This window comes from Odontesthes bonariensis, chromosome 7 (assembly GCF_027942865.1).
Source record: "Odontesthes bonariensis isolate fOdoBon6 chromosome 7, fOdoBon6.hap1, whole genome shotgun sequence".
In the NCBI taxonomy this organism is placed as follows: Eukaryota; Metazoa; Chordata; class Actinopteri; order Atheriniformes; family Atherinopsidae; genus Odontesthes; species Odontesthes bonariensis.
Window position 1 is genome coordinate 23902387 of NC_134512.1, and position 24069 is coordinate 23926455.

The 24069-nt window shown below is 43.4% G+C and overlaps 1 protein-coding gene across 1 annotated transcript; it reads left to right on the top strand.

Moving 5' to 3' along the window:
- On the top strand, positions 1–22759 carry LOC142384192 (calcium-independent phospholipase A2-gamma). Its single transcript, XM_075470229.1, has 10 exons — positions 1–146; positions 445–1768; positions 2758–2907; positions 5092–5243; positions 5460–5554; positions 6540–6711; positions 7078–7135; positions 7433–7627; positions 18597–18792; positions 20792–22759. The coding sequence occupies exons 2-10, from the start codon at positions 515–517 to the stop codon at positions 21058–21060; spliced, it is 2541 nt and encodes an 846-aa protein (XP_075326344.1). The 5' UTR covers positions 1–146; positions 445–514; the 3' UTR covers positions 21061–22759.
- The last annotated feature ends 1310 nt before the right edge of the window (positions 22760–24069 follow it).

Here is a 24069-nt window from a genome sequence, read left to right on the forward strand (position 1 = left end):
CATCTCGTCATTTTGGAAACTGTCAGGTTGAAAGACCCGTTACACAACCCATCCTATGCATTTCTGTTATTGTGAACGAAGAAGACCACATAATGAAACAATAAATGGATTCCGGACTTTGTTGAAACGACATCATAAAAAGACTGGTATGACGCGCTGTGCTTTGTGTGGCCTTTTGAATGCTAACCATGTAGCAAGCTGCGTTAAGCTAGTTCCTGATTATCGTCTTCTTTTTAGTAAACAAGTCAGGTTGTGTTGTGCACAGGTAACAACAGCTAGAGGAGTATTTGTTGTGATTAAACCAAATTACGTTTAAACGTAGGATAAAGTAACTCGAGTCATTTCAGAAATTTTATTTTCTCATTTCTGTCTTCGTTCTCTGATTTATTTACACTTCTTTTTTGTCTGTCTCGTAAACGCCACTTTTTGTCGTTTATTTGCCAGGTTAATGACAAAAGAGTCCGTAGACCTAATATTTCTCTGGATGGCTTAAACCTTCCTGCTCCGAATCAATATGAATCATAGATGGGCTTCAAATACCTGGGTGAAAATAAGCAGAGCACCTCTCATGTGGCAGACCCATGCTCGCAAGTCAGCAACATCACTTCCCTTGTCTTGTACCTCTCACTGTAGGATTCATGTGCACCACCCTGTTTCCTGCAACACCGTCTATCTCAGCTTGAAGCAGGGCCATCACCTGAGGATCAGAGGTCGAAAGGGATGGATATTTAGAGCTAACCAGGTTAGGCAACGGCTGGGACTCCACACCAGCTCCTTGTATTTGAACACCTCAGCCTCAAGGTGGTCTGCCGGTCTAAGCCAACACATGTCGCGGGTGAGGAGCACACTGGACACAGTTACTAAAGCTGTGAGTGGAGCAGAATTTCTGTCCAAAATCGCCCGTCTAAAACCGAACACTGTAAAGGAAATTAAAAAGGCTGAGGCTGGGGTTGAATCAACTGCAAACGTTGAGTCCACTCCTGCTCCTACAAATGGTGCTCCCTCTTCTGCATCTACTACACCCAAACCTGTTGCAAACTTATCTCCTGCCAATCAGCCCGTTCCCACCTCTGCTGCCGCGTTCGACGCAAGTTCCACTACCTCCACTCAGCAGCAAAGTTCTCCCCAAGTGACTGGCACTGCCGGCAGCCTGGCTGTGCGGGAAGTTAGGCAGAAGAGGCTGAAACGTGTCGTTCCGGCTGTCAAAGCTGGTTGTGCCAGGAAGCCAGAGGAGCTTCCACCGTCACCGGAGAGGGAAAGCACACCGAGAGACACCGAGAGTAAGAGCGCAACTTCCAAAGAAACGACAGCACTTTTCCATCCCAGCACTTTTTCAGCCAGCCTGGATGAGACTTACACTTACCTATCTCATCACATCAACTCATACTTTGGCAGCAGTACAAAGACTCAGGACAAGACAGGGGACAATGTCAACAGTTCCTCTGCATCCTCTCAGGATCAGCACACCTCCAACCTCGTGTCGGTGTCTGATAAAATACACCCCGCTGCCCCAGTCAACTCATCCTCCTCTAAGAGGGGTTTAGGACAGTACCTGTCCTATTCGGCCCCCACTGTGCAGGCATTTGTTGGAAACTACATTGCTCCTCTTGTTCCAAAGTTCAGGAAAGGAGAGTCCAAAAGTGCCACGGTGGAGGAGGAGAAGAAGAAGCCTGAGGAATTGTCAGTAAAACAGGTGGAGGCCACAGGCGGCAAAGAGCAGGCGGCTGTTGATGAGAAATCCAAGAAACTTCTACTCCAACGGGAAAAGGTAGGTCTGCAGCAAAGGCTGAGCGTAACTCGCTGAGTGTGTGCTAAAATAGAAATGAGCCAGAGTGAGGAAGGAGCTGCCTCAGCATCCTTTAGGATTTTACTTTCATACTGCTCAATGTAAACACTTTGTGTTTGTAGCTGACACTCAGCTTCTGTCCACGTGGGCTATGATCTTTGTCTGTGGTTAAACATGGTGCTCACATTAAATAGTTGGGTATTTTATTAGGATGCTTGCTGTTGACACACAGACACCCCCCGTAAGTCCATACGTAATTAGGCAGTGTCCTTACATGCTGCCTGAGTTCTGAGAATCTGTATTCAAAAATAACTTGTCACGTATGTAATGGAAAACATCGGACGTCCAACTTAAAGGCACAGTGATAAAAGTGGTTTTAAATGAGCACACCGTGCGGCACGATGCATATTCAACATTTTAGAAAATATTTGTCATAACACCGTCCATATGCATGCCTCATTTCAGCTTTACACTTCTTCTGTTAGGGTTCGACCTTTAGCTTTTATTATAAATGACTGACTTTGCCCCAGTTTTTGTTTCTATGGTTAATTAAAGAAAATAATAATTGTTTGTGTGTCTTAAAAATGATTTTGTAATTCTCACATTATATCGGGCTTTAGAGGTAAAAGCATTCAAGCATCACCCCAGGTCTGACAGAGTGATAGACACGCATACAGCGCATCTGCTCAGAATGAGCCAATGAGGGGCTTTAGAAATTATAGTCTTTCACTTTTAGAGGGACTGGAAACTAATTATTTTTGGTCTAAGTCATGGACTAAGTGGAACAAGCTAACATCAGCTTAATGTCAGCATAGAGAGACAATTTCAGCTTCGTAACACAGACAGTCCTTCTAAGTATTTAATTATTCTCATGTGTTCACGCTATCTGTTAAAGAAACAAAATAATGATGTCAGAGTTGTATTAAAAACGAAGCTCTAACTGATTTAATTGCCGTTTTTCTGGCCGTTAGATTATTGCCAGGGTGAGTGTGGACAACCGAACTCGGGCTCTGGTCCAGGCTCTCCAAAGAGCATCAGACGTTAGGGTCTACATCAGCAGGGTGGAGGACTTCAGTTACCACCTCTTGGAGTTTCCAGAGACCCGTGTTGTTGCTGTCAAGGTAAGAATTCTAAACAAGCTTATAGATGAAGCATGGAGGGAACTAATAGTCTTGCCCCTGATACACATGCAGTTACTGTATCAAAGCCCAGGAAAACGGCCCTTAGAACTCAAGTTATTCGACTACAGCCAGTTATTGGTTGTGAACTTGCTCCGTATGATTTGTTACATATGAATCTTTTTTTGTTGTCAGTTATTAGGTATCAGGAGCCTGTGAATAATACAGATAGTGGCACAAAGATGTCATTATGACAGCCTTGGCAACCCGTCGTGTGCAGATATCTTTGTAGAGTCGTGATGATACATGTGATGTATATTTATGTCATAGTCTTATCAGTGAGAGTGTCTGGAATTCGTTCTGTACTGTGCTCAAGTATTCCCAAGTAAGGCAGTTAGGGTTGGTTTACTGAAGATCAGCAACATTTTTTTTGCTCAACTTGATGTTGGAGAATTTATTTTAGCGACCCTTTTTTTCTGTGTCGTTGTGGTGTCATAATTTATTTACAGCCGGTGTACTTTTGTTTGGGGTTGTCACGCTTCACAAAATTGATCACAGTACCGAGGAATATTCCCATTACTCAAATCAAGTCTGCATTATTGATACAAGTCAGGCTCCTTCTTGTCTTAATGAACTTTTAAAGCCGTTCCACATCAGCAGGACAGTCATAAAAACAAATCTCCATGTAAGGCCCCGCGTGTATACTGTCATAAACAAATAATGTGTTGTCCCGTTGAAGAGTCAACAAGGACGGCAAATAAAGCCCGCAAAAAAAGTCAAGAGACCGTTATCAAATCAAATCAAATTTATTTGTATAGCACATTTCATGTACAAACAATTCAAAGTGCTTTACATAAAATAAAAGCATTGCAGCAGGGAGTGGAAGAAGCATTAAAAATACACAAAAGAATATAAGAGAAACAAATAAAATCATTTAAATGAATTTAAAAACAAGCAACAGTCAAGATAAGTTAAAAGATATCGTGCAGATTTCATGCATAGTACACATGAGAAAAGAAATGTTTTTAACCTGGATTTAAAAATGTTTACATTTGGTGAAAGTTTAATCGTTAGGTAAAAGTGTGCAGTACGAGGCTGGAAACCAGAGTCGTGAACTGCGGTAACCCAGCCGCCGGGCACTCCAGTGCAGTTTCAGGCCGGGGAACGAGTGTAACGAAAGCTATTGTACTTCAAAATGAGTCAAAAGTACATAGTTTTGGGGTTCACAAACTTCTCTGGTGTCGCTTTAAAGTAAGACTTCAGTTTGGTAATTCTCTTGTCTCGACAATCTGGTCATTCCCATAATATTTCTTACTAATGGTGATAAGAAGAACTGAATATGAATGCATTGAGACGCATGTTGTCTGTCACTTTCAGCACGCTCTGCACATATCGCCTCATCTCTTATTTTATGTAGCCGAGCGGCAGCTCTTCCTTTGCACGGCGCCTGGATTTTATGAATGTCGTTATTATTATTATTATTTATTTTTTTTGTTGATTCCTGACATTTAAATGCTGCAGAAAGGCCCGCTGCAGTTCGAAGTGAAGCCAGCGCAACGGTAAACTGCTTACTGACCAAACAAGTAGGCTAGATGACCATTACAGTTTTAATTGTGTGAAGTTTGGTGTAAGAGGACGCAAAGATGGCAGCATTAGCATCGATACCGCAGCGCATGAGTATCTAATTTGATCATAATTTTTTAGTGAGCCGTCATTCAGGGAGGTTTGGTTGTTTTTTTTCTAACTATATGTCGAGAGAAAACATGCAGCAGAATAGGAGGAATTGAAGTGGGACAGTTAAAATGGAGGACGATGAGTAAAGTGATCGACTTCCGACGTGATGAATGCAGGCGTGATGTTAGATGGATGCCGTATACTTAAGGCATTGTTTCCATTACTTTTGATTCCACTACTGAACTTCTACTTTGCACAAGCTATAACCCCAATCTCCAAAAGGTTGGTTGGATGTTGTGCAAAGCGTACGTGAAACCCAAAGGCAACGATTTGAAAAGCTTGCGAACCGACAACTCGTTTCTCAGTCAATCATGGAAAATAACAAATTCATGAAATAGTAAAATGTCTCACTTTCAACATTTGATTTGTTTTCTGCATTCTGTTGTGAAATAAACAGAGGTTAATGATGTATTGCGGCGTTCACTTCCACTGCTGTCTGTTTTTGTCCCACAGGAGAAGGTTATCCCTTGTCTCCTACGTCTGAAGCAGGCCAGCGACCCGGGCTTAAGGGCAGCAGTCCGAGAAGCTCTCACATTGATTGGCTATCACGAACCTGTTAGAGGCCGAGGCATACGGATCTTGTCCATAGATGGAGGAGGCCTAAGGTTCTCGCCCTGCTTTTTTTCTTGTCTTTACTGTAATGCAGTATGAGTCACTGATTTAAGGTCTTGTCTGAGTGGATCGTAACCTAAGGCCAGAATGTTGTGAAGAAGCAAAATACATCACGCCGATTCTCTTACAAGTGACCCTGTTAAGTAAAAATAAATTTGTTCACGATGTCCTGCTGTGTTGTTTATCAATGTCTGGTGTTTTCCTTTTAGGGGACTTCTTGCTCTTCAGACTTTACACAAGCTGGAAGCACTGACTGGCAAACCTATTTACAAACTGTTCGACTACATCTGTGGTGTCAGCACAGGTACGTGGTCCTCCTGCCCTACTTCTGTGTGTGTAGACGGAGGCATGTATGTGGATTACCAGAGCAGACAGTACTGAGTGGTACAGTACAGGCAGCATACATCACTCACTGACCCATTTGTTGCTCTGCTCTCGTTTTGACCTCAATTTTCGCCAGCACCACCACTCAAGTCAATCCCGCTGCTTTGCGCTGAAGCTGGGTCAAAGCAAATACAATAACGGCACCATGCTAGTATTTTTCCACGCCCTATATAGTTTTGGCAATTGACAGATTATAAACGTGGTGGAAATCTGCTGCGGCTGGGTACATCCGTACTGACCTTCAGTACGCAGCATCATCACAAGAGGGTGCTGTGGTCCATTCTGGAAATATTCTCTGTCTGCTGCTTTGCTGAGCAGATTAAAAAAACAAAAAAACGAAAAAAACATTTTATTTGCAGAGCACGTTGGACTGTTTGAGCTGCCAGAAGTCTATTTGTGTAAAGTTTTCTCAAGCTTAATCTCCACCAGTTAGGGCAGACCCTCCATTTTCAGATTTAATTAAAGCCGTCAATTCCTAATGTAATCTGCCTGCCGGAACAAATCGTGTTCACACATTTAAAACCTATCTGGGCCACATCTGTCTAGTTTTACTACCCACATTTTTCAGGGTGGACCCATGTCTGTTCTTCCAGCACCGATGTGCCTTCTTCACTGTGTTTGGGATGCTCGATCACGAGAGAGCAGATGTTACACTGAGAAATCTGATGATTATATCAGACCCATTGACTTCCTAGTAATGGCTCATCAAAGGGTAATATTATTCCCTACAGGCAATCCTTCAACCAGTCTTCCTACATTATAAACCCCACCATGCAAGTGTTATATCACAGGCAGTGTTCGGGATAGCACAACAACAGGTGCTCAGATGATTTCCCGTTAAAAGTAGCATCTCAGTCGCTTTCCCTTCTTTCATTGCTCGTGTGTGTGTGTGTTTTGTACCTCAGGTGCTGTCCTGGGGTTCATGCTCGGCGTGCTCCAGGTCCCCGTGAAGGAGTGTGACGACCTTTACCGGAAGCTGGGTTCCGACGTTTTCAAGCAGAACGTGATCGTGGGCACCGTGAAGATGGGCTGGAGCCATGCTTTCTATGACAGCGAAGCTTGGGAGAACATCCTCAAGTCAGTTCCTCCCCTCTTCACCCAGACAGCCAATAGCTATGTGTTGCAACAGTCCTAGCTGCATTACAACACAGCAGCAGCATTTGGTCCAATATGAAGAGAAATTGAAGTTTCGTGTGAATGATAAAAAACGGAAATAAGTGTAAGCCAGTACTTGAAAGATGTGGTAACTTGCCCTTTAGCCTAAAACCCTTTGGGACAGTAAAAAGTCCATTATTCCTGGCTAAAGGATTTGAAAATCCTTGAACTGAAGTATATATGTGGAGGTATTTTCTTAATCTTCTAGAATGAAGTTTGCAACCAATCACAATGCAAACCACAGTTAATTAAACACAAAAATGACATCATGATTCTGTTCTTCCACAGAGAGAAAGTGGGCTCTCACCTCTTGGTGGAGACTTCGAGAAACCCTGAATGCCCCAAGGTGAGCTTCAGAGGATGAGCCGCTTCATTTTGTACTTCCACCGTCTTTACTGGGATGTTCCAGCGAAAAAGCTCCTTTTTTTTCTATTCGGTTTGCAGTTTTCTACAACAGATTAATGAAAAATATACCCCAAAGCCAGCTATACTGAGGCTCAGGGAGCAGAGATGTGATAAACTGACCTGTCAGAGTGTCAAGCACGATAGCAGTCCTGCATTTTATCATCTTTTTTTTTTGTTCATTGTACGCTGCTGCCTCGATACGGAAAGTCATCCCGAATGTCATTTTCTTTACACGAAGGTGGCAGCTGTGAGCACCATCGTAAACCGGGGCCTTCCTCTAAAGGCCTACGTGTTCAGGAACTACAACCCGCGGCCCGGGGTGCGCTCGCACTACCTGGGGGGCTGCCACCACCAGCTGTGGCAGGCCATCCGAGCCACGTCGGCCGCCCCTGGGTATTTCCAGGAGTTCGCTTTGGGAAATGACCTCCACCAGGTCAGTCACACTAACAGTGGGAAGAGGGCGGGGACAGATGTGGCACTGATCACTGAGCAATTGATGGTTAAATCACACTTTATGCAAATAAACAACATGAACATTGTTGCTTAAGCTTAAATTCAACTCTTCAAGAAAGTGAGTGTCGGGAGTCAGAAGATTTTCTCAGGCAACCCGTAGTCTTATCAATTATTTATTATTTTCCATTCTTCATACAAAGTATGATAATCGACGGCTGAAATCTGTCTCAAACAGCACACAGTAAAGCTCAAGTCGTCGCTATATACTTTACTGTGTTCATTTTGTCCGTCTGGTTGACTGATTGTTGAAATGTGTTATTTCTTTACCTTGTAAAAGCCTGTTTTTAACCAACCCCTTCTTTCACATTCAGACGATATACAGTGTATCCGCCGTGTGACAATTTAACAGCCGTTTAACCCCGCTACATTCTTCGGGGGTTTATTGTTGGGCTGCTGGATTAAAAAGCCTTGTGGAGTCACTGTTGACGCTGGAGAGTTTGAAGGATTTTCAAGAAGCCTAATGAGAAAAATCCTCCACGCAGCAAGTGGGAGGGAGGAACTCCATTTCCCTTTTGTCTGTGTTTATTTCCAGGCAGCTACATTTTGACCAGAGAGTGAGGGGTAGAATCACCCTGAGACGCACTTAAATCTATATCCAGTAATCTGGTATGCATTAGCCATCAGATACCTAACAAACTGTCAGTCTACCCATTTTGCAGATCAATATGCATATCTACCCCAGGCTCATGTTGAAAGCATAAAGAGCGTAAGTGAGGGCATCTAAGAAGACGCGTAGCAACGCTATTTTGTTCAAAACGGTAGTTAAAGGTTATTTTAGCGGAGATGCAAAGTACGGAGGATGACATGGAAGTTTCGGGAATGAATTTGATGTAACTTGTGTTAAACCTACCACATGCAGACTTCACTGTCTCCTTTTCAATTGCCTTTCAAAACTCAGATGTAGTACAAGCTCTTGACTAACCCGACTTAGTCTCAGAACACACGAACGGGCTTGTGTTCACATCAAAGGCAATATCCAGCGTCGGCATGCTCCGTCACTCTCAACTGGAAGCCGTGTTTGTTGTGAATGTGAGTGGGAAAGAGAAAGGGGAGAGATTGAAAGAGACTGGCTGATGAAAACCCACTATGGAGGGAGCTTTTCCCAGCATGCCGCTTTGCAGGTCTTCCTCTGCTTGGGGATGCATAAATTATTATAGTTGGCTGTCTGCTTCGTTAGAATGAAGAGACAGTCTAATTATGGAATTACTTTTCCAAGCTTGTGTTAGTTCCCCACCAGCAGCTAACCTAATACTGTGGGAGGATGATGCACCACCAGTAGTTTGATATATTTGACACAGCCGACATTAAATCATTTCCGAGTTTTTTTTCGCTATCATTTCAGTCAAATGGAAAAACAAGCAATGCTCTGAAATTAGATGAAGAGCTTCAGAGTCGATATGCTGTTGCATGTTAGCATTAAAAAAACTCTGCACTTTCTGGCTTTAAACTTCTATTTGAAAGGAAGCTTTAAAACAACTTAACTGCGTATATTGAGACAAGATTTAAGTCAGGAACTCCCTTAAAGACTTCTTATCTTCTTGTTTCTGCCTGCTGTGGCTCAACGTCTTACTCCTATCATAGGGACCCTGTAAAGAACACATCCAGCCTTTCAGAAGCATCCTTTGCTCCCTGCCAATTCAATAGATGTCTAATGAGTTTTGACAATGATTTGAGCAGCTTTTGTCATTGATTATTTTTTTTTTTTTTTAAGTACGGTTTCATGCGTGCTTGATGTCCTTATTGATGTTTGGCCGTCTTCATAATGCCACCCAGTCTGATGACTTTATTTACTGGCTCCTTGAAACCAGTGGCCAGGACAACATGCTATCTGTATGATGTCAGGATTCCCTAGAGAGAGAGTCATCTCAGTCTTTTCCACAAACGCCCACAGTCTTCTCCACTTAATTCAAACTCCAAACAATCCCCCTTTTGTACAGCGAGCGCAAGAGTTGCCACCCCATGTGCTGAGCGACAGCCGGAATTCTCAAGCAGCGTTTGAAGACGTTTGATTGTCCGCCTGCCTTTCTGTGATTCAGCTGGCCGGAATGGAAATCTGACGGAGCGTCATCATAGATGCACACGAGTAACACTGTGGGGGAAAAAAAAAAGTTGGAACTTGGAGCAAAGACTTTGAAGCAGAGCAGCCATGGCTCGTATTATCAAAGCTTGATACGAGCCACCATAGCATTGGAGAGGAAAATTTAGCGAGGGGGAACAAAGGAAAAAAGAGTGTGAGACAGAGGAGAAGAAGAAAGGGGAGGAGGTGCATGTTCCACATTAAAGCTCTCTCAGTTATCTCAGCTCTAAAGAACACAGAAGTAGAAGACCTCAGACGTTTCACAGAGGATGGCAGGGCATGCGTTGAATGGCGGTTTTTTTTTTTCCTTCTTCTTCTACCTAGTTGCCATGGTGTCTCTTGAGGCGATGGGGAGGAATGAGGTGCTTGTTCTGTGCCCACCCTTGCCAACATTTGGTGGGAGGCATGAGACCTGTGGGGCACCACCACCACCGTGACCCCAGTGGGGGCCCCAAAATGGCACCATGCTCAACTCAAAGGCTTCACGCAGCCGCAAAAGGAGCAGGTCAGATTAGCGCTCACATACTTGTAACTAGCGAACGAGCACATTTCGTGCATTAGTCCAGGAAGACGTTAAATGCGGCTGCTTTGAGGAGAAAGAGGCAGAGGGTGTCACATAATGAAGGGCAGCTCAAGAAATCGCAACCTCTCCGTCTTCATTTTCTCATCTTTTTTCCTTTTGAAGCTTCTTTGAGGAGGAGTTATTGGTGATTAATCACGCATTCAGCACCACATTGTTACCAGAGAAGAGAAGCGATGTGGTAGATTCAGGAGGGCGACAGAGGATCACTCTGAGCTTTTAGTCACTTTCTTATCCCAGCTCTCTCCCCTCTGTGTTAAACCCTGAGAACCGGGTGTGCAGACTGTGAGAGGATCGAGCACAGACATTTTAGCCCTGCTGCAGACAACTTCCTCTTTTCACTCCTTATCTTCCCCCCACGGATGCCCAGGGGCAGAATACAGAGTGAAACTAAGCTGAAATGATGTCATTTATAGAAGGAAAATAAACACTGAAGTTCAGTGCTTGAGTGCTCATTTATTTTCCATATATTCTGTGTATATGTGTGTGTGTGTGTGTGTGTGTGTGTGTGTGTGTGTTATTCTGTGTGACAGGAGCATGTCAGAAGACTTTAATAATCACTGTCCCATGCAGATCTCTGTCCCTTGAGTCAAGTCCCACACAGGGATTATCCTACTGTTATATTACTTCTGTTTCCCCAATTTACTGCGCTTTTTGGCTCTGTCGTGCATAAACACACATTGATGCACAAACACAAACACTTGCTTGTACTGGCCCACTTGTTTGGGGATTTAGGCCGGTCCTCTGATTATGCTGACTAAGTGCAGTGTAATAGCTTTCCCGAATCCCTCTGTTTCTTGCTCTCTTGCCCTCTTCCGTTGCTTCACTTTCAGTAGTGTCTTTTTTTGTTTCTTTTCTACTGCAGTGCCTCCAGATGTGATTCCCTGGAAGAAATAACAGCACTAAATCTTGTGCTGCAATAAACTGCTGTGCAAGTGTGTGTCTAGTCACTTTTCCGTAGCGGCAGGAAAATTAGGTTCCTATTGTCCTGTGGACAAATCATCAAACGATGCTTTTTGATGTGAAGTTTGCGGGGAACAGAGAGGAACTCCTGACCTATCGAAAATCACTGAGGGGTTCTGCACACATGTATGTGTGAACTGTTCATTTTAGTGGCAACGGCCAACCGAGGTGACGAATTCTTTTAATCCTGGTTGCTCAAGTGTGGTCGTGTATTTGCAGAATGTGTGGGAAAAGGAAATCATTCGCATCATACCTCAGTTGTTGCTGCCTGGGGCAACGCTGGCCTTCTTACAGATGGGTTCCTCCTCTGTTCATAGCTGGGGAAGATGATTCGAACCTCCCTGCGACCTTTGGCGTCTGGGAAGCTAAAAGGCCGAGTGAAGAACTAGTCGACGTAATCGCATAATATGGCATGAAGACCTCTGACTTGACCTGGCCGACACATAGCAGCGGCATTCACACCGTTCTTATTCTCATCCTCTCTCGTCACAATGGTGCCTTTTGTATGGATTGGATGCCACTGACACAATTGATTTTTTTCCTCAATGAGTAGATTTCTTTTTCTGATTACACAAAGATGGACCGGGGGCACTTTGTGTGCAAAGAGCATTAATTGGTTTTCAAGATTTCTGGTCAGCATTTGTAGCACACCAGAGCCTAATTATCTATTTAGAAACCGATAACCATTGGCAGTAAACAGTCCGGTCATTGTAAAAGACATATCTCGATGTCTATCACTTACTAATTTAAAAGAAAAGGGGGCCTAATTTGTAGAGCTTCAATATAAATCATGACAGAGCTCCAAACCCAGCCCAGTACTTTCAAAGGAGCCAGAGAAGAAGGTGTAATGACCACACCTGCTCTTTGGAGCTGTCGTGCGAATGACACACCAGGGGCCAGATGCATAAAACTGTGTGTGGATTCATGACTAAAGCTGTGTAAGCAGGCCATTTGCATATCAAGACTTTATTCATGCAACCAGACAGGCTGGATAATGAGAGCAACAGGGAAGAAGAAGCGCAGGTTTACCAGATCCAAAAACGGAGACACTCGATCTTCACCCTGTAATCACGAACAGAACAAAAACAGCTAAGTTGAAAAGTTAACAAGCGATCGGCTCTGCAAGTTCAGGGCAAAGGACCCTGAGGGGGTGAAAGGAAATGAACAGATTATAAACCAGCGGCAAAAAACTGGTGTCAGCGCTGCAGCAGAGGACCGACAACTCCTGTTTTATCTGCCACTGACGAGCGCATAACTTCTTTATGGCCCCAGAGTTACTGTAAATAAGAGTATATTGAGACATTTCACGATGAGAAACAAAATCAGAAAAAAAAAAGAATCTTATCATTCCGAGGAATCTCTGCAAAATGATCTGCTTTGTTTTATGGGGAATTATGTTGGCCCACTTTCCATTTCAACCCCCTGTCATGGTTACACTATCATGTAACCACCGGTTTGTGAGCAGAAAAAGGCACGCACAGTTTATGCAGATCTGTACCCTGATGTATGCTGGAGTGCGTCACCTCATTTAGGCTTAACCCAGATCTGTTGTGGTCTTTGATGTGCTCTGCTCTCTTGTTGTGGCAGCTCTCGATGACCCAAGCACACTGAAGGCTGAAGAGGATGGAGGTCATGAAATGGCTTTTACTGATCCTGATGGTAGAGCGGTAGATGTTGTATAGCTCTACGTTCTAAACTGTTCTTCCGTTCATCTGTGTATGAACTTAGTGTGCCAAGTTCATCTGTTTCTCCCAGACGGTTCCCAGAAATAGGAAAATCAGAGAGTTCGGCACCCACGCTGTCATCTGGGGTCCGGACAGAAAGCCGAGTCATGAAGTGAGCTTGATTTCTGTTATTTTTTTAACTAGTCATCAAGAGAAGTGATCACGTACACACAAAAAGCTATGCAAACACACACAGGGAGACATTTGCATGGCAGGTATTTGTGTTCGGAATGGAACTTTTGACACCTCTGACTCAACACCATCAGTAAAAGTAACAAATATTTTTATTACAGGCCTGTGCTGACAGAAGCAACCCTTTCAATGTTCCTCTCGGATCAGCTCTTCACCTCTAAGACGGCTACAATGTGGGCGATAAAGATAAGCGAATCAAAGCTGAGAAGTTTCGAACAGCGACGTGTTCTGTAACATAGCAAATAGCCGGGCTGCCCTGCTCTTCTTTTAAGTAGAACCAAGTTTAACGTGCAAGTGACTTGAATATGAACTGATATCCAAGAGGCATAAAGATCTTTTCAACAATTTAGGCTCAATTAGCCGATTGTGTTTGTTTGGTGCAAGTTTACAAAGAAGGGAGAAAAAACAAATTGGAGAGGAGGGTCGTGTAAAAGTTGATGGAGTCCAAGGTATTTTCAGCTCTCACAGGGCTGTGGTTTGGTCACAGTCACTGCTGGAAAAGAGCAGGTGAAGCAAAAAGTCATGGGTTTTTAAATACTTCTTGAACCTCACCCCACTGATCATCAGCCATTAGCTTCTCTAAGCAGCAAACGAGAAGATTGCAAAGTCGTTTAAGGTCACCTTTTCTTCAGATCGCTCACTATAATTTAGAAATGGCAGTTCAGAAAAGTGGAGCTTCAGTTCAGGTCTTTTTTCTCTCTTTTTTTTTCTTTGTAAGAACTGCCTTTAAGATAACTAGAAAGGAGAATCAAAAGTCCTTGTTCGATCGTAGAAGGCCTTCTGCGGGCTTCAACGGAGCGGAGGTGAACTGACATGAGAAAAGGCTGTCTTCTGTTATTTTAAAACTATGAAATACCATCTAAAGAAGTGAAACATCGTCTTCCTTTTTGGGAAAAAAAAAAAAAAGATGAAAAAAAATCGAGGAGCTGGTTTGCCAATAAGCCATTAAAAGTTGAAGGGCAAAGGCGAGGCTAGATGAGCGCCGATCCTCTGGAGTATAAACTGAAGAGTTCTCCCAGAGTCAAGACATGCTGTCAAAGGAAATCATTTAGCCTTTCAGGAAGCCAGAATTCAAAGTTGGAATTCCTCTCAATCTGATGGAAATTTAACCTCAGTGGGGTTAAACATCGGTCGGATGGCTGCACCAGACAAGGGTGCGCTCTCTTCTGTTGTTGTTACATGGCACGTTACAGTTTTGAGCAGCGTTAGCTCTCTGAGTCCTTAGAAAAGTGAGCGGCCTTTGCCTCACCGCGCTGCATGTTTGACGGACAGCTTGAGTTGAGAATTTCTGTTTGCAAAGCTCATTTGCAGTTGGTGCTCAGTAGATCATTGTTTCGAACCCCGCTCCTTGTCCAAATATGCTTTGGCCTGAAGAAACCTTTGTTTGAGTGTGTGGCAGTGGGCCAAGAATGGGAAATCTGCTCTACCAGCGCAGCTTCTCCATCGACCAAACAGTTTTCACTGAAGGTTTAGGCTGGTGCGGTCTCCATCAAGGGAGCTTTTGTTCAAAAAGGCGAAGGTGACAGATGCAGTTCTTCTCCTACAAACTCGAGACACTACAGACCTTACAATCAGAATCTGTTGAAGGTCCGACTGTGCTCACTAGCTTTGAATTGCCCAAGCAGCTGCTCAGAAAAGGAGACAAGTTACAGCATTCAGTTCCCGTGCTCATAAGGCCATTGCTTGGTTGCTTCTTATGTGGCGTGCCTTGGCACAGGGTGCAAGGACAGCCACTGTTCTTGTGAAACTTGCCCCTAGCCATCAGCACAAAGACGCCATAACTGGACCAGGGCTGTAGCCATAATTGCCACTGAGCTCAGAAAATGGAGCCTCACACAGTGGTGCGAGTGATAAGAAAACTGCTTGGTTGTTTGGTTTCCAGCTGGGTTCATCTGGTGCCCACTGCAGCAAGTCCCTCTAAGTCTCTATTAGGAGCATGTCCAGTCTAAGAATTTCTCCCCTTTTCTGTGATTCACTTTGTGCTCTGCCAGCCACCCTGCTGGTGCATAATGATGTGCTTTGGACAAACGGCTACCTCAGCAGTTCTTCCATGCTTTGTGACAGAGTGAAGCCCTCTTTGTGTGACTTCCCCTCCGCCATTTAGATTGGTGCACGATCGGGCTCCAGGCCTCGCTTTAAATGACTGTTTTAACTGACTTTAAGGTTGATTCAGAAATGATTCATGCAGTCTTCGATTAGAATTATAATGGATTACTTCTTTCAACTCAGAGGCACTGAAAACATCTGTAATATTTTACATTTCTTCATATTTAGCACAGCAGGCAGCTCAGTGGATGGCAGCGTATGACTGTCAGTCTGTCACGCATCCTCCTTTTTGTTATGCAGAAACATTTCAGCTACCGGATGGATTGGCATGGGATTTATTTTCAGATGCTCATGGCCCACAGAATCCTAATCACACGGGACTTTTTCTCCTGCCGGAGGTTGATATTTATAGTTTTTAATTAAAGGATAAGACCGGTTTTTTGACATTGGGCCCTTGATTTCACATTATAACATGATGTTCTACTCACCCCTGCTTGTTGTTGGTCATTTGGAGCTGTTCCGAAGATATTCGCGAGGCGTCTGGCTGCTCTCTTGAGATATTCGGCCATGAAACGGTTTCCTATGGGCAAGCTTATACAGGCACAAACTATGCTGTTTATAATTTATTAATTACTGTACACTAGCACTGATAACGTGGAGGTGCGTCGCTTACTTAAAAAAATCCGGGTTACTAATTTTGTATTTTAGCCGAATGAATAAATAGGCAGCAGGTCTGTGGGCTGTCTGTGGCAGTAGCACGAGGAGGACGTCAGTAACACCCACTTTACGACAAAAAAAATCAAAATTACAGTAACCCGGATTTTTTTAAGTAAGCGACGCACCTCCACGTTATCAGTGCTAATGTACAGTAATTAATAAATTATAAACAGCATAGTTTGTGCCTGTATAAGCTTGCCCATAGGAAACCGTTTCATGGCCGAATATCTCAAGAGAGCAGCCAGACGCCTCGCGAATATCTTCGGAACAGCTCCAAATGACCAACAACAAGCAGGGGTGAGTAGAACATCATGTTATAATGTGAAATCAAGGGCCCAATGTCAAAAAACCGGTCTTATCCTTTAACATGTCAACAACTCTTAGATCAATTGCAGCATAATTTGATCCAGCTGGGGCCTCATAGGATGAATTGTAATGACTTTGTTGATCCTTACGTTTCCTGTGTTGGACTCATGTTGCTTCGTACGAGTGGAACATGGAAGCTTTACCGGAGAACAGACCCCCTATTACTAAAAATCCCGTCTTTCTTGTGTTGAGGCCTGCTCATGGAAAAAGAAAAATGTTAAGCCCTCTATCCCTGCTGCTGTCGTACAGTCGCTGCTGAAACTGAAACAGCAGCTCGTACAGGTAAAAATGTTGGCGGCACATGTGGGTGAAGAAGAATCGGCCTTAGCATTTTAGCCATCTTTCTGTTCACCTTCTCCCCGGGTCTTTGTTGCTTTTTTCTTTCTTTCTACCCTGTTTTCCCTCCTCCATCTCGATCCTCTCTGTGATGTCATCCAAAAGGACGAACATAAAAACCAAACAGAATTCAAAGTCCAATCAGAGGTATAAGTGGAAGTATTTGCAAGATTGTTATAATTGAATGTCAGCTCGTTGTGTAAAATAAAGTCAGGAAAGGTTCCTTTGACCTTAGAGGTTTGATCAAATACAGTTTATATAAGTAAGTCAGTAAATAAGGACAGTTTATGAAAGATAGAAATATGATTACCTCAGTGCCAGTCTGTTCCTCTTCCAAATAAAAATATCTCCTTCAGTGATCCCTGACAGCACTTTCTGTACGATGGTGGACATGATGGATATACATGTGTCTTCACCACTGAAGCTAATCACATCACTCGGGATATTTCTGGTCAACGAAGGTCTGGGCTTATTTCACTGGCTGTTGGCTATAATCTACACTGTGGAAGCAGAACTGTCAGAGACACAAATTCTCTAAAAGCAACAATTCTGCACGACACGAAGAAGAGATATGAACAGGACACGTATATCATAGGCCATTACTAATTCTGAGCCATTATTATAGTGTTACCATTATCTTCAGTCGTTATTAGAATGAGAATGTCAGCATGCAAACAGGAACAAATGGCCCATCGACCATTGTGCCTAGATCAGCTCAGGCGGCTGCAAGTGTGTCTCCATCCTCTTAATGTTGTCTGACTATTGTCTAATGTGTTTATTCTCTTAATGCACCTTCTCTTTTTTTCCATTAAAGAAAAAAAACACTTAGTTTTTCACAGTGGTTTGCCGTCATGAGAGTGTTCACTTGATGCAGTCCTCTCAGTGTGTCGTGGCCATCGACATTTGCAGTTTTTTTTTTTCCCGGTGTTTGCATTTGGGATTGTTTATTGTTTGTTTGCACTTTAATAAAACATTACAAACAAGAGTATATCACATAAAAGAAAGAAATAGAATAAAAATAAATAAATATATATATATATATATATATACAATAGATAATAAATGAGAAGCTGCAATGGATCAGTGCTGGAGAGGTTAGAAACCCTGGGAGGGCTTATCGAGAACCTCACCATTAAGATAAATAAACAAAATTAAATGTATCTTATCAGGATAAAACAACAAATGGATTAATAAATGCATAAAGCAGGCCTCATAATCACTTTCTGTGCTCCTTGTAAATGTACTGAATTGTTCATCTTCTGCAACAGTGCCAGTGTGCGGTAGACGGATGAGCTATCCCCTCCCCTGTCCCTCGCATGAATGTGCGAATTACACCCATGTTATTCTATGCATTGACTCAAAGCAAGAATGCGCTTTCAAACAAACATCCACGTACACACAGTCACATAAACAAGCACTCTTCCCTCTACGGTATCCCAAGACACTTGGGGCCCCAACAACCCCCACCCCCCCTCTCTAATGAGGACTGGCCCCTGTGTGTTTGATCCTGCTGCCAACTCACAGCCCTGCGGCCCCTCAGCCTCATGCCTATTCAACAATCCCCACAGCCTCTCCAGTTACTCCCCCACTGCCTGGGGTACAATATGGATCCAAAGCAAAGGCACTCCTTGGTGCTTGTTTGATATCAAAGCGACTAAAAATGTGCGAGAGGGGGAAATGTGGAGTGGGGGGCAGGCACAATAATTGAGCTTTTGTAGACTAACAAGCAGCTCTTCGACTGCGCGTTGACTTATATAATATTTTAAAAGTTTTTTTAGGTTTCAAACCACATTATTTGTTTCGCTGACCCGTGGTCTTGGTACAAAACACCGTTGGCAAGCCTGCAGGTGAAGCCTCTGACACGGCTTTTCTTCTGTTCTGCATGTAGGACGGAGGCCTGCTGATCAACAACCCCACAGCTCTTGCAATCCACGAGTGCAAGTGTCTGTGGCCCAACACGCCCTTGGAGTGTGTGGTCTCGCTCGGCACGGGCCGCTTCGAGACTCCCGGCAACAACAGCGCCACGTATACCAGCCTCAAAACCAAGCTCACCAACGTCATCAGCAGCGCCACAGACACTGAAGGTAAGAAAAACCTTCACAAGCGCAGCAGAATTTAAACGGAAAACAAAGAGACATTTACTGGAGCTGCTACTGTTATGTCGTGTTTCCTCCACAATAGGTACCCAGAAACATGCGTTGTTGTTTGTCGACATTTTGAGAATAAATTAAGCCATTCTATAGATTATAAGTACAAAAGTCCCTCTTTCCGTGTCTTGGAGGGGAAACTGGGTGTTATATCATCCCTTCAGAACTCATTACACTTCAAGTTGACTTTGGCCCAGATTCATCCCGTTGCAGCGTCACGTTGTAGCGCCCTCTTCGTCTCCTTATCACCTCTCGACATGGGCACTTCATCCGTGCCTAAATTTGGCTCGGTCCCCCTCCGCTGTTGTAACACAATGCTGTGTGTGACCTAGATGCTTTTTCTTTTTTGCACTTGTTTCTCCTGTATTTGGGATTAAGCCCTCCCCAGATTTCCAGCGGCCTTTGCTGTTTAGATGCAGGAAATAAGTCAGAATCTTTATTGAAGAGTTTCTGTTTTTCAGAAGCTCTCTGTTCACCGCCTCCCTCCTTGACTTGGATGTGTCAGTGGAACTTGGGTTCTTGTCGTGGACTGAAAAGGATGAAATAGGGGTTTTAGATGCAAACATTGCTCTTTATGGAATGGACATGAAAGTTTCAACTTAACACGCCGTTAAACACTGTTGTTGAACCTTGTGTAATGGTACTCTGAAAGTAAATTTAAAAAAAAAAAAAAAGGCCTTTTGGAAATATGACCTTGGACCTTACTCGAAAGAATGCTAAGATTGTTCAGCTTTCAGCCACTCGCAGTTGATTGTTCGGTCAACCAGTGGGTGTTTTGCGAGGCTCAGCGAAGACTTTGCTGACTGAAATACAGCAATAGGCTGTGAACATATGTCGGATTATGCATTCGATAAGATGCCAAAAAATGACCTCGTCATCTTTCATCTTTTCTGTTCTGCTGATGGAAAATACGTGTGTTTTTAACAGTGGATGCCCGACTTATTGCCTTGTATGCCACACGCTTTGTCACACACGGCAGTCTGGTAAAATGGCTGCTGAAAAAGCGACGGGTACTTTCTGTGATTGGGTGAATCGTTTATTCTGTATCATGAGTGAACTTTAGCAGATCAGTCAGATCAATGAGCCACTGCAGGCAGAGCCAGTTGGTGAAATCTCATTTTTGCTGAAGTCAAACTAGAAAAAGAAAAAAAGCATGAAAACACCTTTTCTGTAAAGAAAAGCCTTCTGTCTCCTCCCCAGTATATACTCTCCAGGTCCGATATAACTAAAGCCATAGCGGCAGCTACACTGACCTCTCTTGGAGCCACCATTGTTGAAGTGTTAAGCTGCCGGCAGAGCACACCGATTACTCCAAACCAATATGTCTTGGTCATAAATGAACATTTCAAAGTCTGGCGTGATGGAGTCTCTAGATTGTGATGATAGAATAATAATCCACCTGCCTCACAATATAACCCACTTGTTCTGCTCACTCTGAAATGAACCACACGCGTTATCTTTGATGGTTTTGTTGGTGTTGCCGCAGAGCTTTCCAGCTGCGATAATTTAACTTCTGAGAATAGTCTTGTACGGACCAGGAGGCAGCCAGCTTAGATAATGTCCTTGTTGGGCCTCCTAGTGGACTGTGGGAACACCCCTTTGGATCCACCAGACATATTTACGCTGTTTTGTTAACCGCTGCCTGCTCGTATGCGTTTGTACGTTGTTGATTTTTAAAGCACTCATGCAAAGCAAATGAAAACAGCCGCGACGGACCAGCAAAGCATTTTCTCGAGGAACTACCTCGCTCTATGAGCCTCCAGCGCTTACTCAGTGACACATGTAATGCTGTCACAGAGCTGACAGACAGGGTTGGACTTTGCATGCCCTTTTCACTTGGATGTTTGTATATGTTGGAACTACTAGGAAGTTAATTGCATGCTCATGAATTTGTTGTTAGTGTGGCCTCACTCTCTCCTTTCTCTCCACCCTCCAGAGGTTCACGCTATGCTCGACGCCTTCCTCCCTGCAGACACCTACTTCCGCTTCAACCCCTTCATGAACGAAGATATTTCCATGGACGAGAGCCGGTTGGAGAAGCTCAACCTGCTGATGGCTGACGGCGTTCGCTACTTGGAGAGGAATGAGGAAAAACTAAACAAGGTTGCTCGCATCCTAACCCAAGAGAAAAGCTCCATCCAGAGGATGAGCGAGTGGGCCCGGCTCAGGGTCGACATGTATCACGATCTGTCCTCTAAGCTCTAGATCCAACGCGAGTCACTTTTCTCCCTCTGCTGTATTTACATGAAATCTCCTTGCTTGTTCAAATTTACAAGAATATGTCACGTTCACATGGTTCATCTGTCATAGTTGACAACTTTTTGAACAGTAGCGCTAAAAAAAACAAAAAACCCCACTGTGTAAATGCATTCAGTATGCCAAATGTTACCATCCTCACAAACACTTAGATATTTTTAGTGTTAATGTGCCAAAGGCTTTGGCACTCATTGCATTAGAAACTTTCACTGCCAACTACTTTGGCAGCGAACATTTATCTGGTTGCTGTTGGTGTGTAATTCTCAACTTAGCATAACTTAAAAAAAGGAACGGTTTGAAATACTTCTAGGTTTTGAAACTCGTTAGATATCAGCGTCGCTGCCTAATGTAATGACTGGAATAGTTCATTTTTTCGGGGCAATGTTTTTATTCACTTCCTTGCCAAGATCAGGGCCCGCTGTTGAATGGTAAACGCAAAGTCAAGACCAGCAGAGTGTTGGCTTAGCTGAGAATAACGACTGAAATTGGGGGAACAACACCACAGAGTCTGCCTGCATAGCTCTTGACTCGTCGTCAGTCTCAAAGCTAAATTGAGCTAACTATGACTATCTCCACATTTACCGTGCAGATCAGTTAGAGTTGTGTCAGTCTGATCTTACTTTGGAATGTAAATATTTCCTCATGGAGTTCTCGCAGAAGTCAATAATGAACACTATAAACTTCTAGAGCAGCCGATAATGCTGCCAGTTAGTTTTCTTACAAGTGAGCACTTTTAATCATTAGCTGTCCTTTGAATTAATTTATTTTTTTTGGACAACCAGTATATCCTCAAAATCCTGTGTTTGTATGGTACGTGTTGTTAAAATGTATATTTGTTAAGCTAAGTTACCAACCTGTAACACTGTAAAAAAGAACTGTATTGAATGTAAAGGGTCTAATCGAGGTCGCATTGAGCACTTAGTGCATGTGACATTTCTCACCTGAAATGACAAAACAATTTGCACATTTATTAATGCAGCCTCTGTTTAATGTCATATTGAGTAAGATTAACAGATTCAGGTATTATAGCTGCAGATGTGTAACGCTTAACATACATGTGGTGATTGAGGGGAAAAAAAAGAAAAAAAGCAATTGATGAATATAAATGAGATAAATGGTTTATAATAAGGATCCAAATGGAATGTTGTATTGTTTTACCTTTGGAGTATTTTAAGTTCAGTTATTTCAAACGCTTTTATGTGTGCTTGATTGTTTGGTTTTTATGGATTCCCCGCAGGCTGTTCCCTTTTTTCCGCTCCTTCTTCAGCAGGCTCTCTTTTCTTTGATGCCTTTTCTCAAAAGCCTCTTTCACCCTTTCCACCTTGAAGCGGTGCGCTTCAGTCGCCACTCTCCTGTACTGTAACGTTTACTGTTGTCGTGCAGCGTATACCTGAAGGATTCTTTTCAAGTAGATGGCAAAAATAAATTTAAAAGGGTCTCCATTTGCTGCTTCGTGCACTACAGATGCATTTCCACGCCTAACCGGGTCAAGTACTGTTAAACTGACACGACAATGTGTGAGTCACTCCCATGGGACCTGAAGTAAAATGGTTACAGATATCACCCAGATTAATGTAATTCCACTGTTCTCCTGTTGGTCCCGTGTAAAGCCTGTTTGAGAGTGTAATTAAAACCCATCGCTGAACTACGCTGCATCCTGCCTCCTAATTATTTTGAGATAAGCCGATTGTGATCTGAGTAGCTGCAGCTTCTATCGCTGCTTGTGAATTATCTCAGGAAGAGGTGAAGTGCCGATATTAAGTTTGCAACGTGTACTCACATCTGCTTGATTATTCCAGCAGAGATTTGCATTTCTACACCGTCACCTTCATGGCTCGTTATCCACAGTGCTCTGCTTGATTAGAGGAGTTTTATTTGTAGAGCTACTACAGGAGCCACACGGCACACCTAGACACCCCAGTCTACCTGTGAGTGTTTTTCTCTCTCTGTCTCTTAACTTAAATATATGTTGTAAATGACGGCGTGTATTTGTCAGGGGAATTGCCTTTCAGGGCCCATCCCTGAGCTGCCTGTCAGAAAGGAGAGGAAGGTGAGATGAGATGACTTTGCAAGGCTGTGCACAGGCACCTGGGTAACGGCTCCGGCCGGTGATGGATCGCATCCCCCCGAAGCGTAAACACACAGCACTGACACAGCTCTCCTCCGACTGCTTACGCGCATGAAAACGCAGCGATGGCTTAACAAGGCAGAGGAGGAAACGTCACAGGATGTAGGTCATTCACAAACAGAGCAAAGTAACTGACTGAAGATAGAATAAAGAGATATTTCTAACTATTATTCACTTGATTGAAAAGCATTTGGCTTTAGAATTAGGAGCGCATGGCTGTCCTATAGTCTTTCTCTAACAGATGAGGAATTTCTTTGCTCTCGTTATTTAACCCAGACCATCTGCTAATTTGAAGCACTGGGCCTTATCAAGTTCACTTAAAAGCAAATATTCAGTGTGGCTCCTATAACCCACGGTTTCAAAAGTACTGAGGTGTGCAAAATGGAAATAAAAGCAGAGTGAAACGGTTTGCAAATCAAACGCTGTATAAAACACGAGCACATGAAATATCAAACAATGATCTTTAGAAGATTGGGAGAATCCGGAGAAATCGCTGCACATGAGAGACAAAAACAATCTCTTGAACAATCATGATATTGGGGTCTCAGGCAGCATTAAAAACAGATGATTCTGTCGCAGAAGTCACTGCATGAGCTCAGAAGCTCCTCTGACAACCGCTTTCAGTGGACACAGCTCATAACCGGCAACAAAAATTTGTTCAAACCTCAGTTGGAAAAAGAAAGAAAATGACAATTTCAAAAGCTTCAACGGGACTGTGTGCTTCCCTGAGCTCATCTCAGACGAGCCAAGGTCAACAGGTAGATATTTCATTCTATGAAATATCAAGAGAGGGACAACACTCCCAGTTATAAACACACACACCTGCTTAA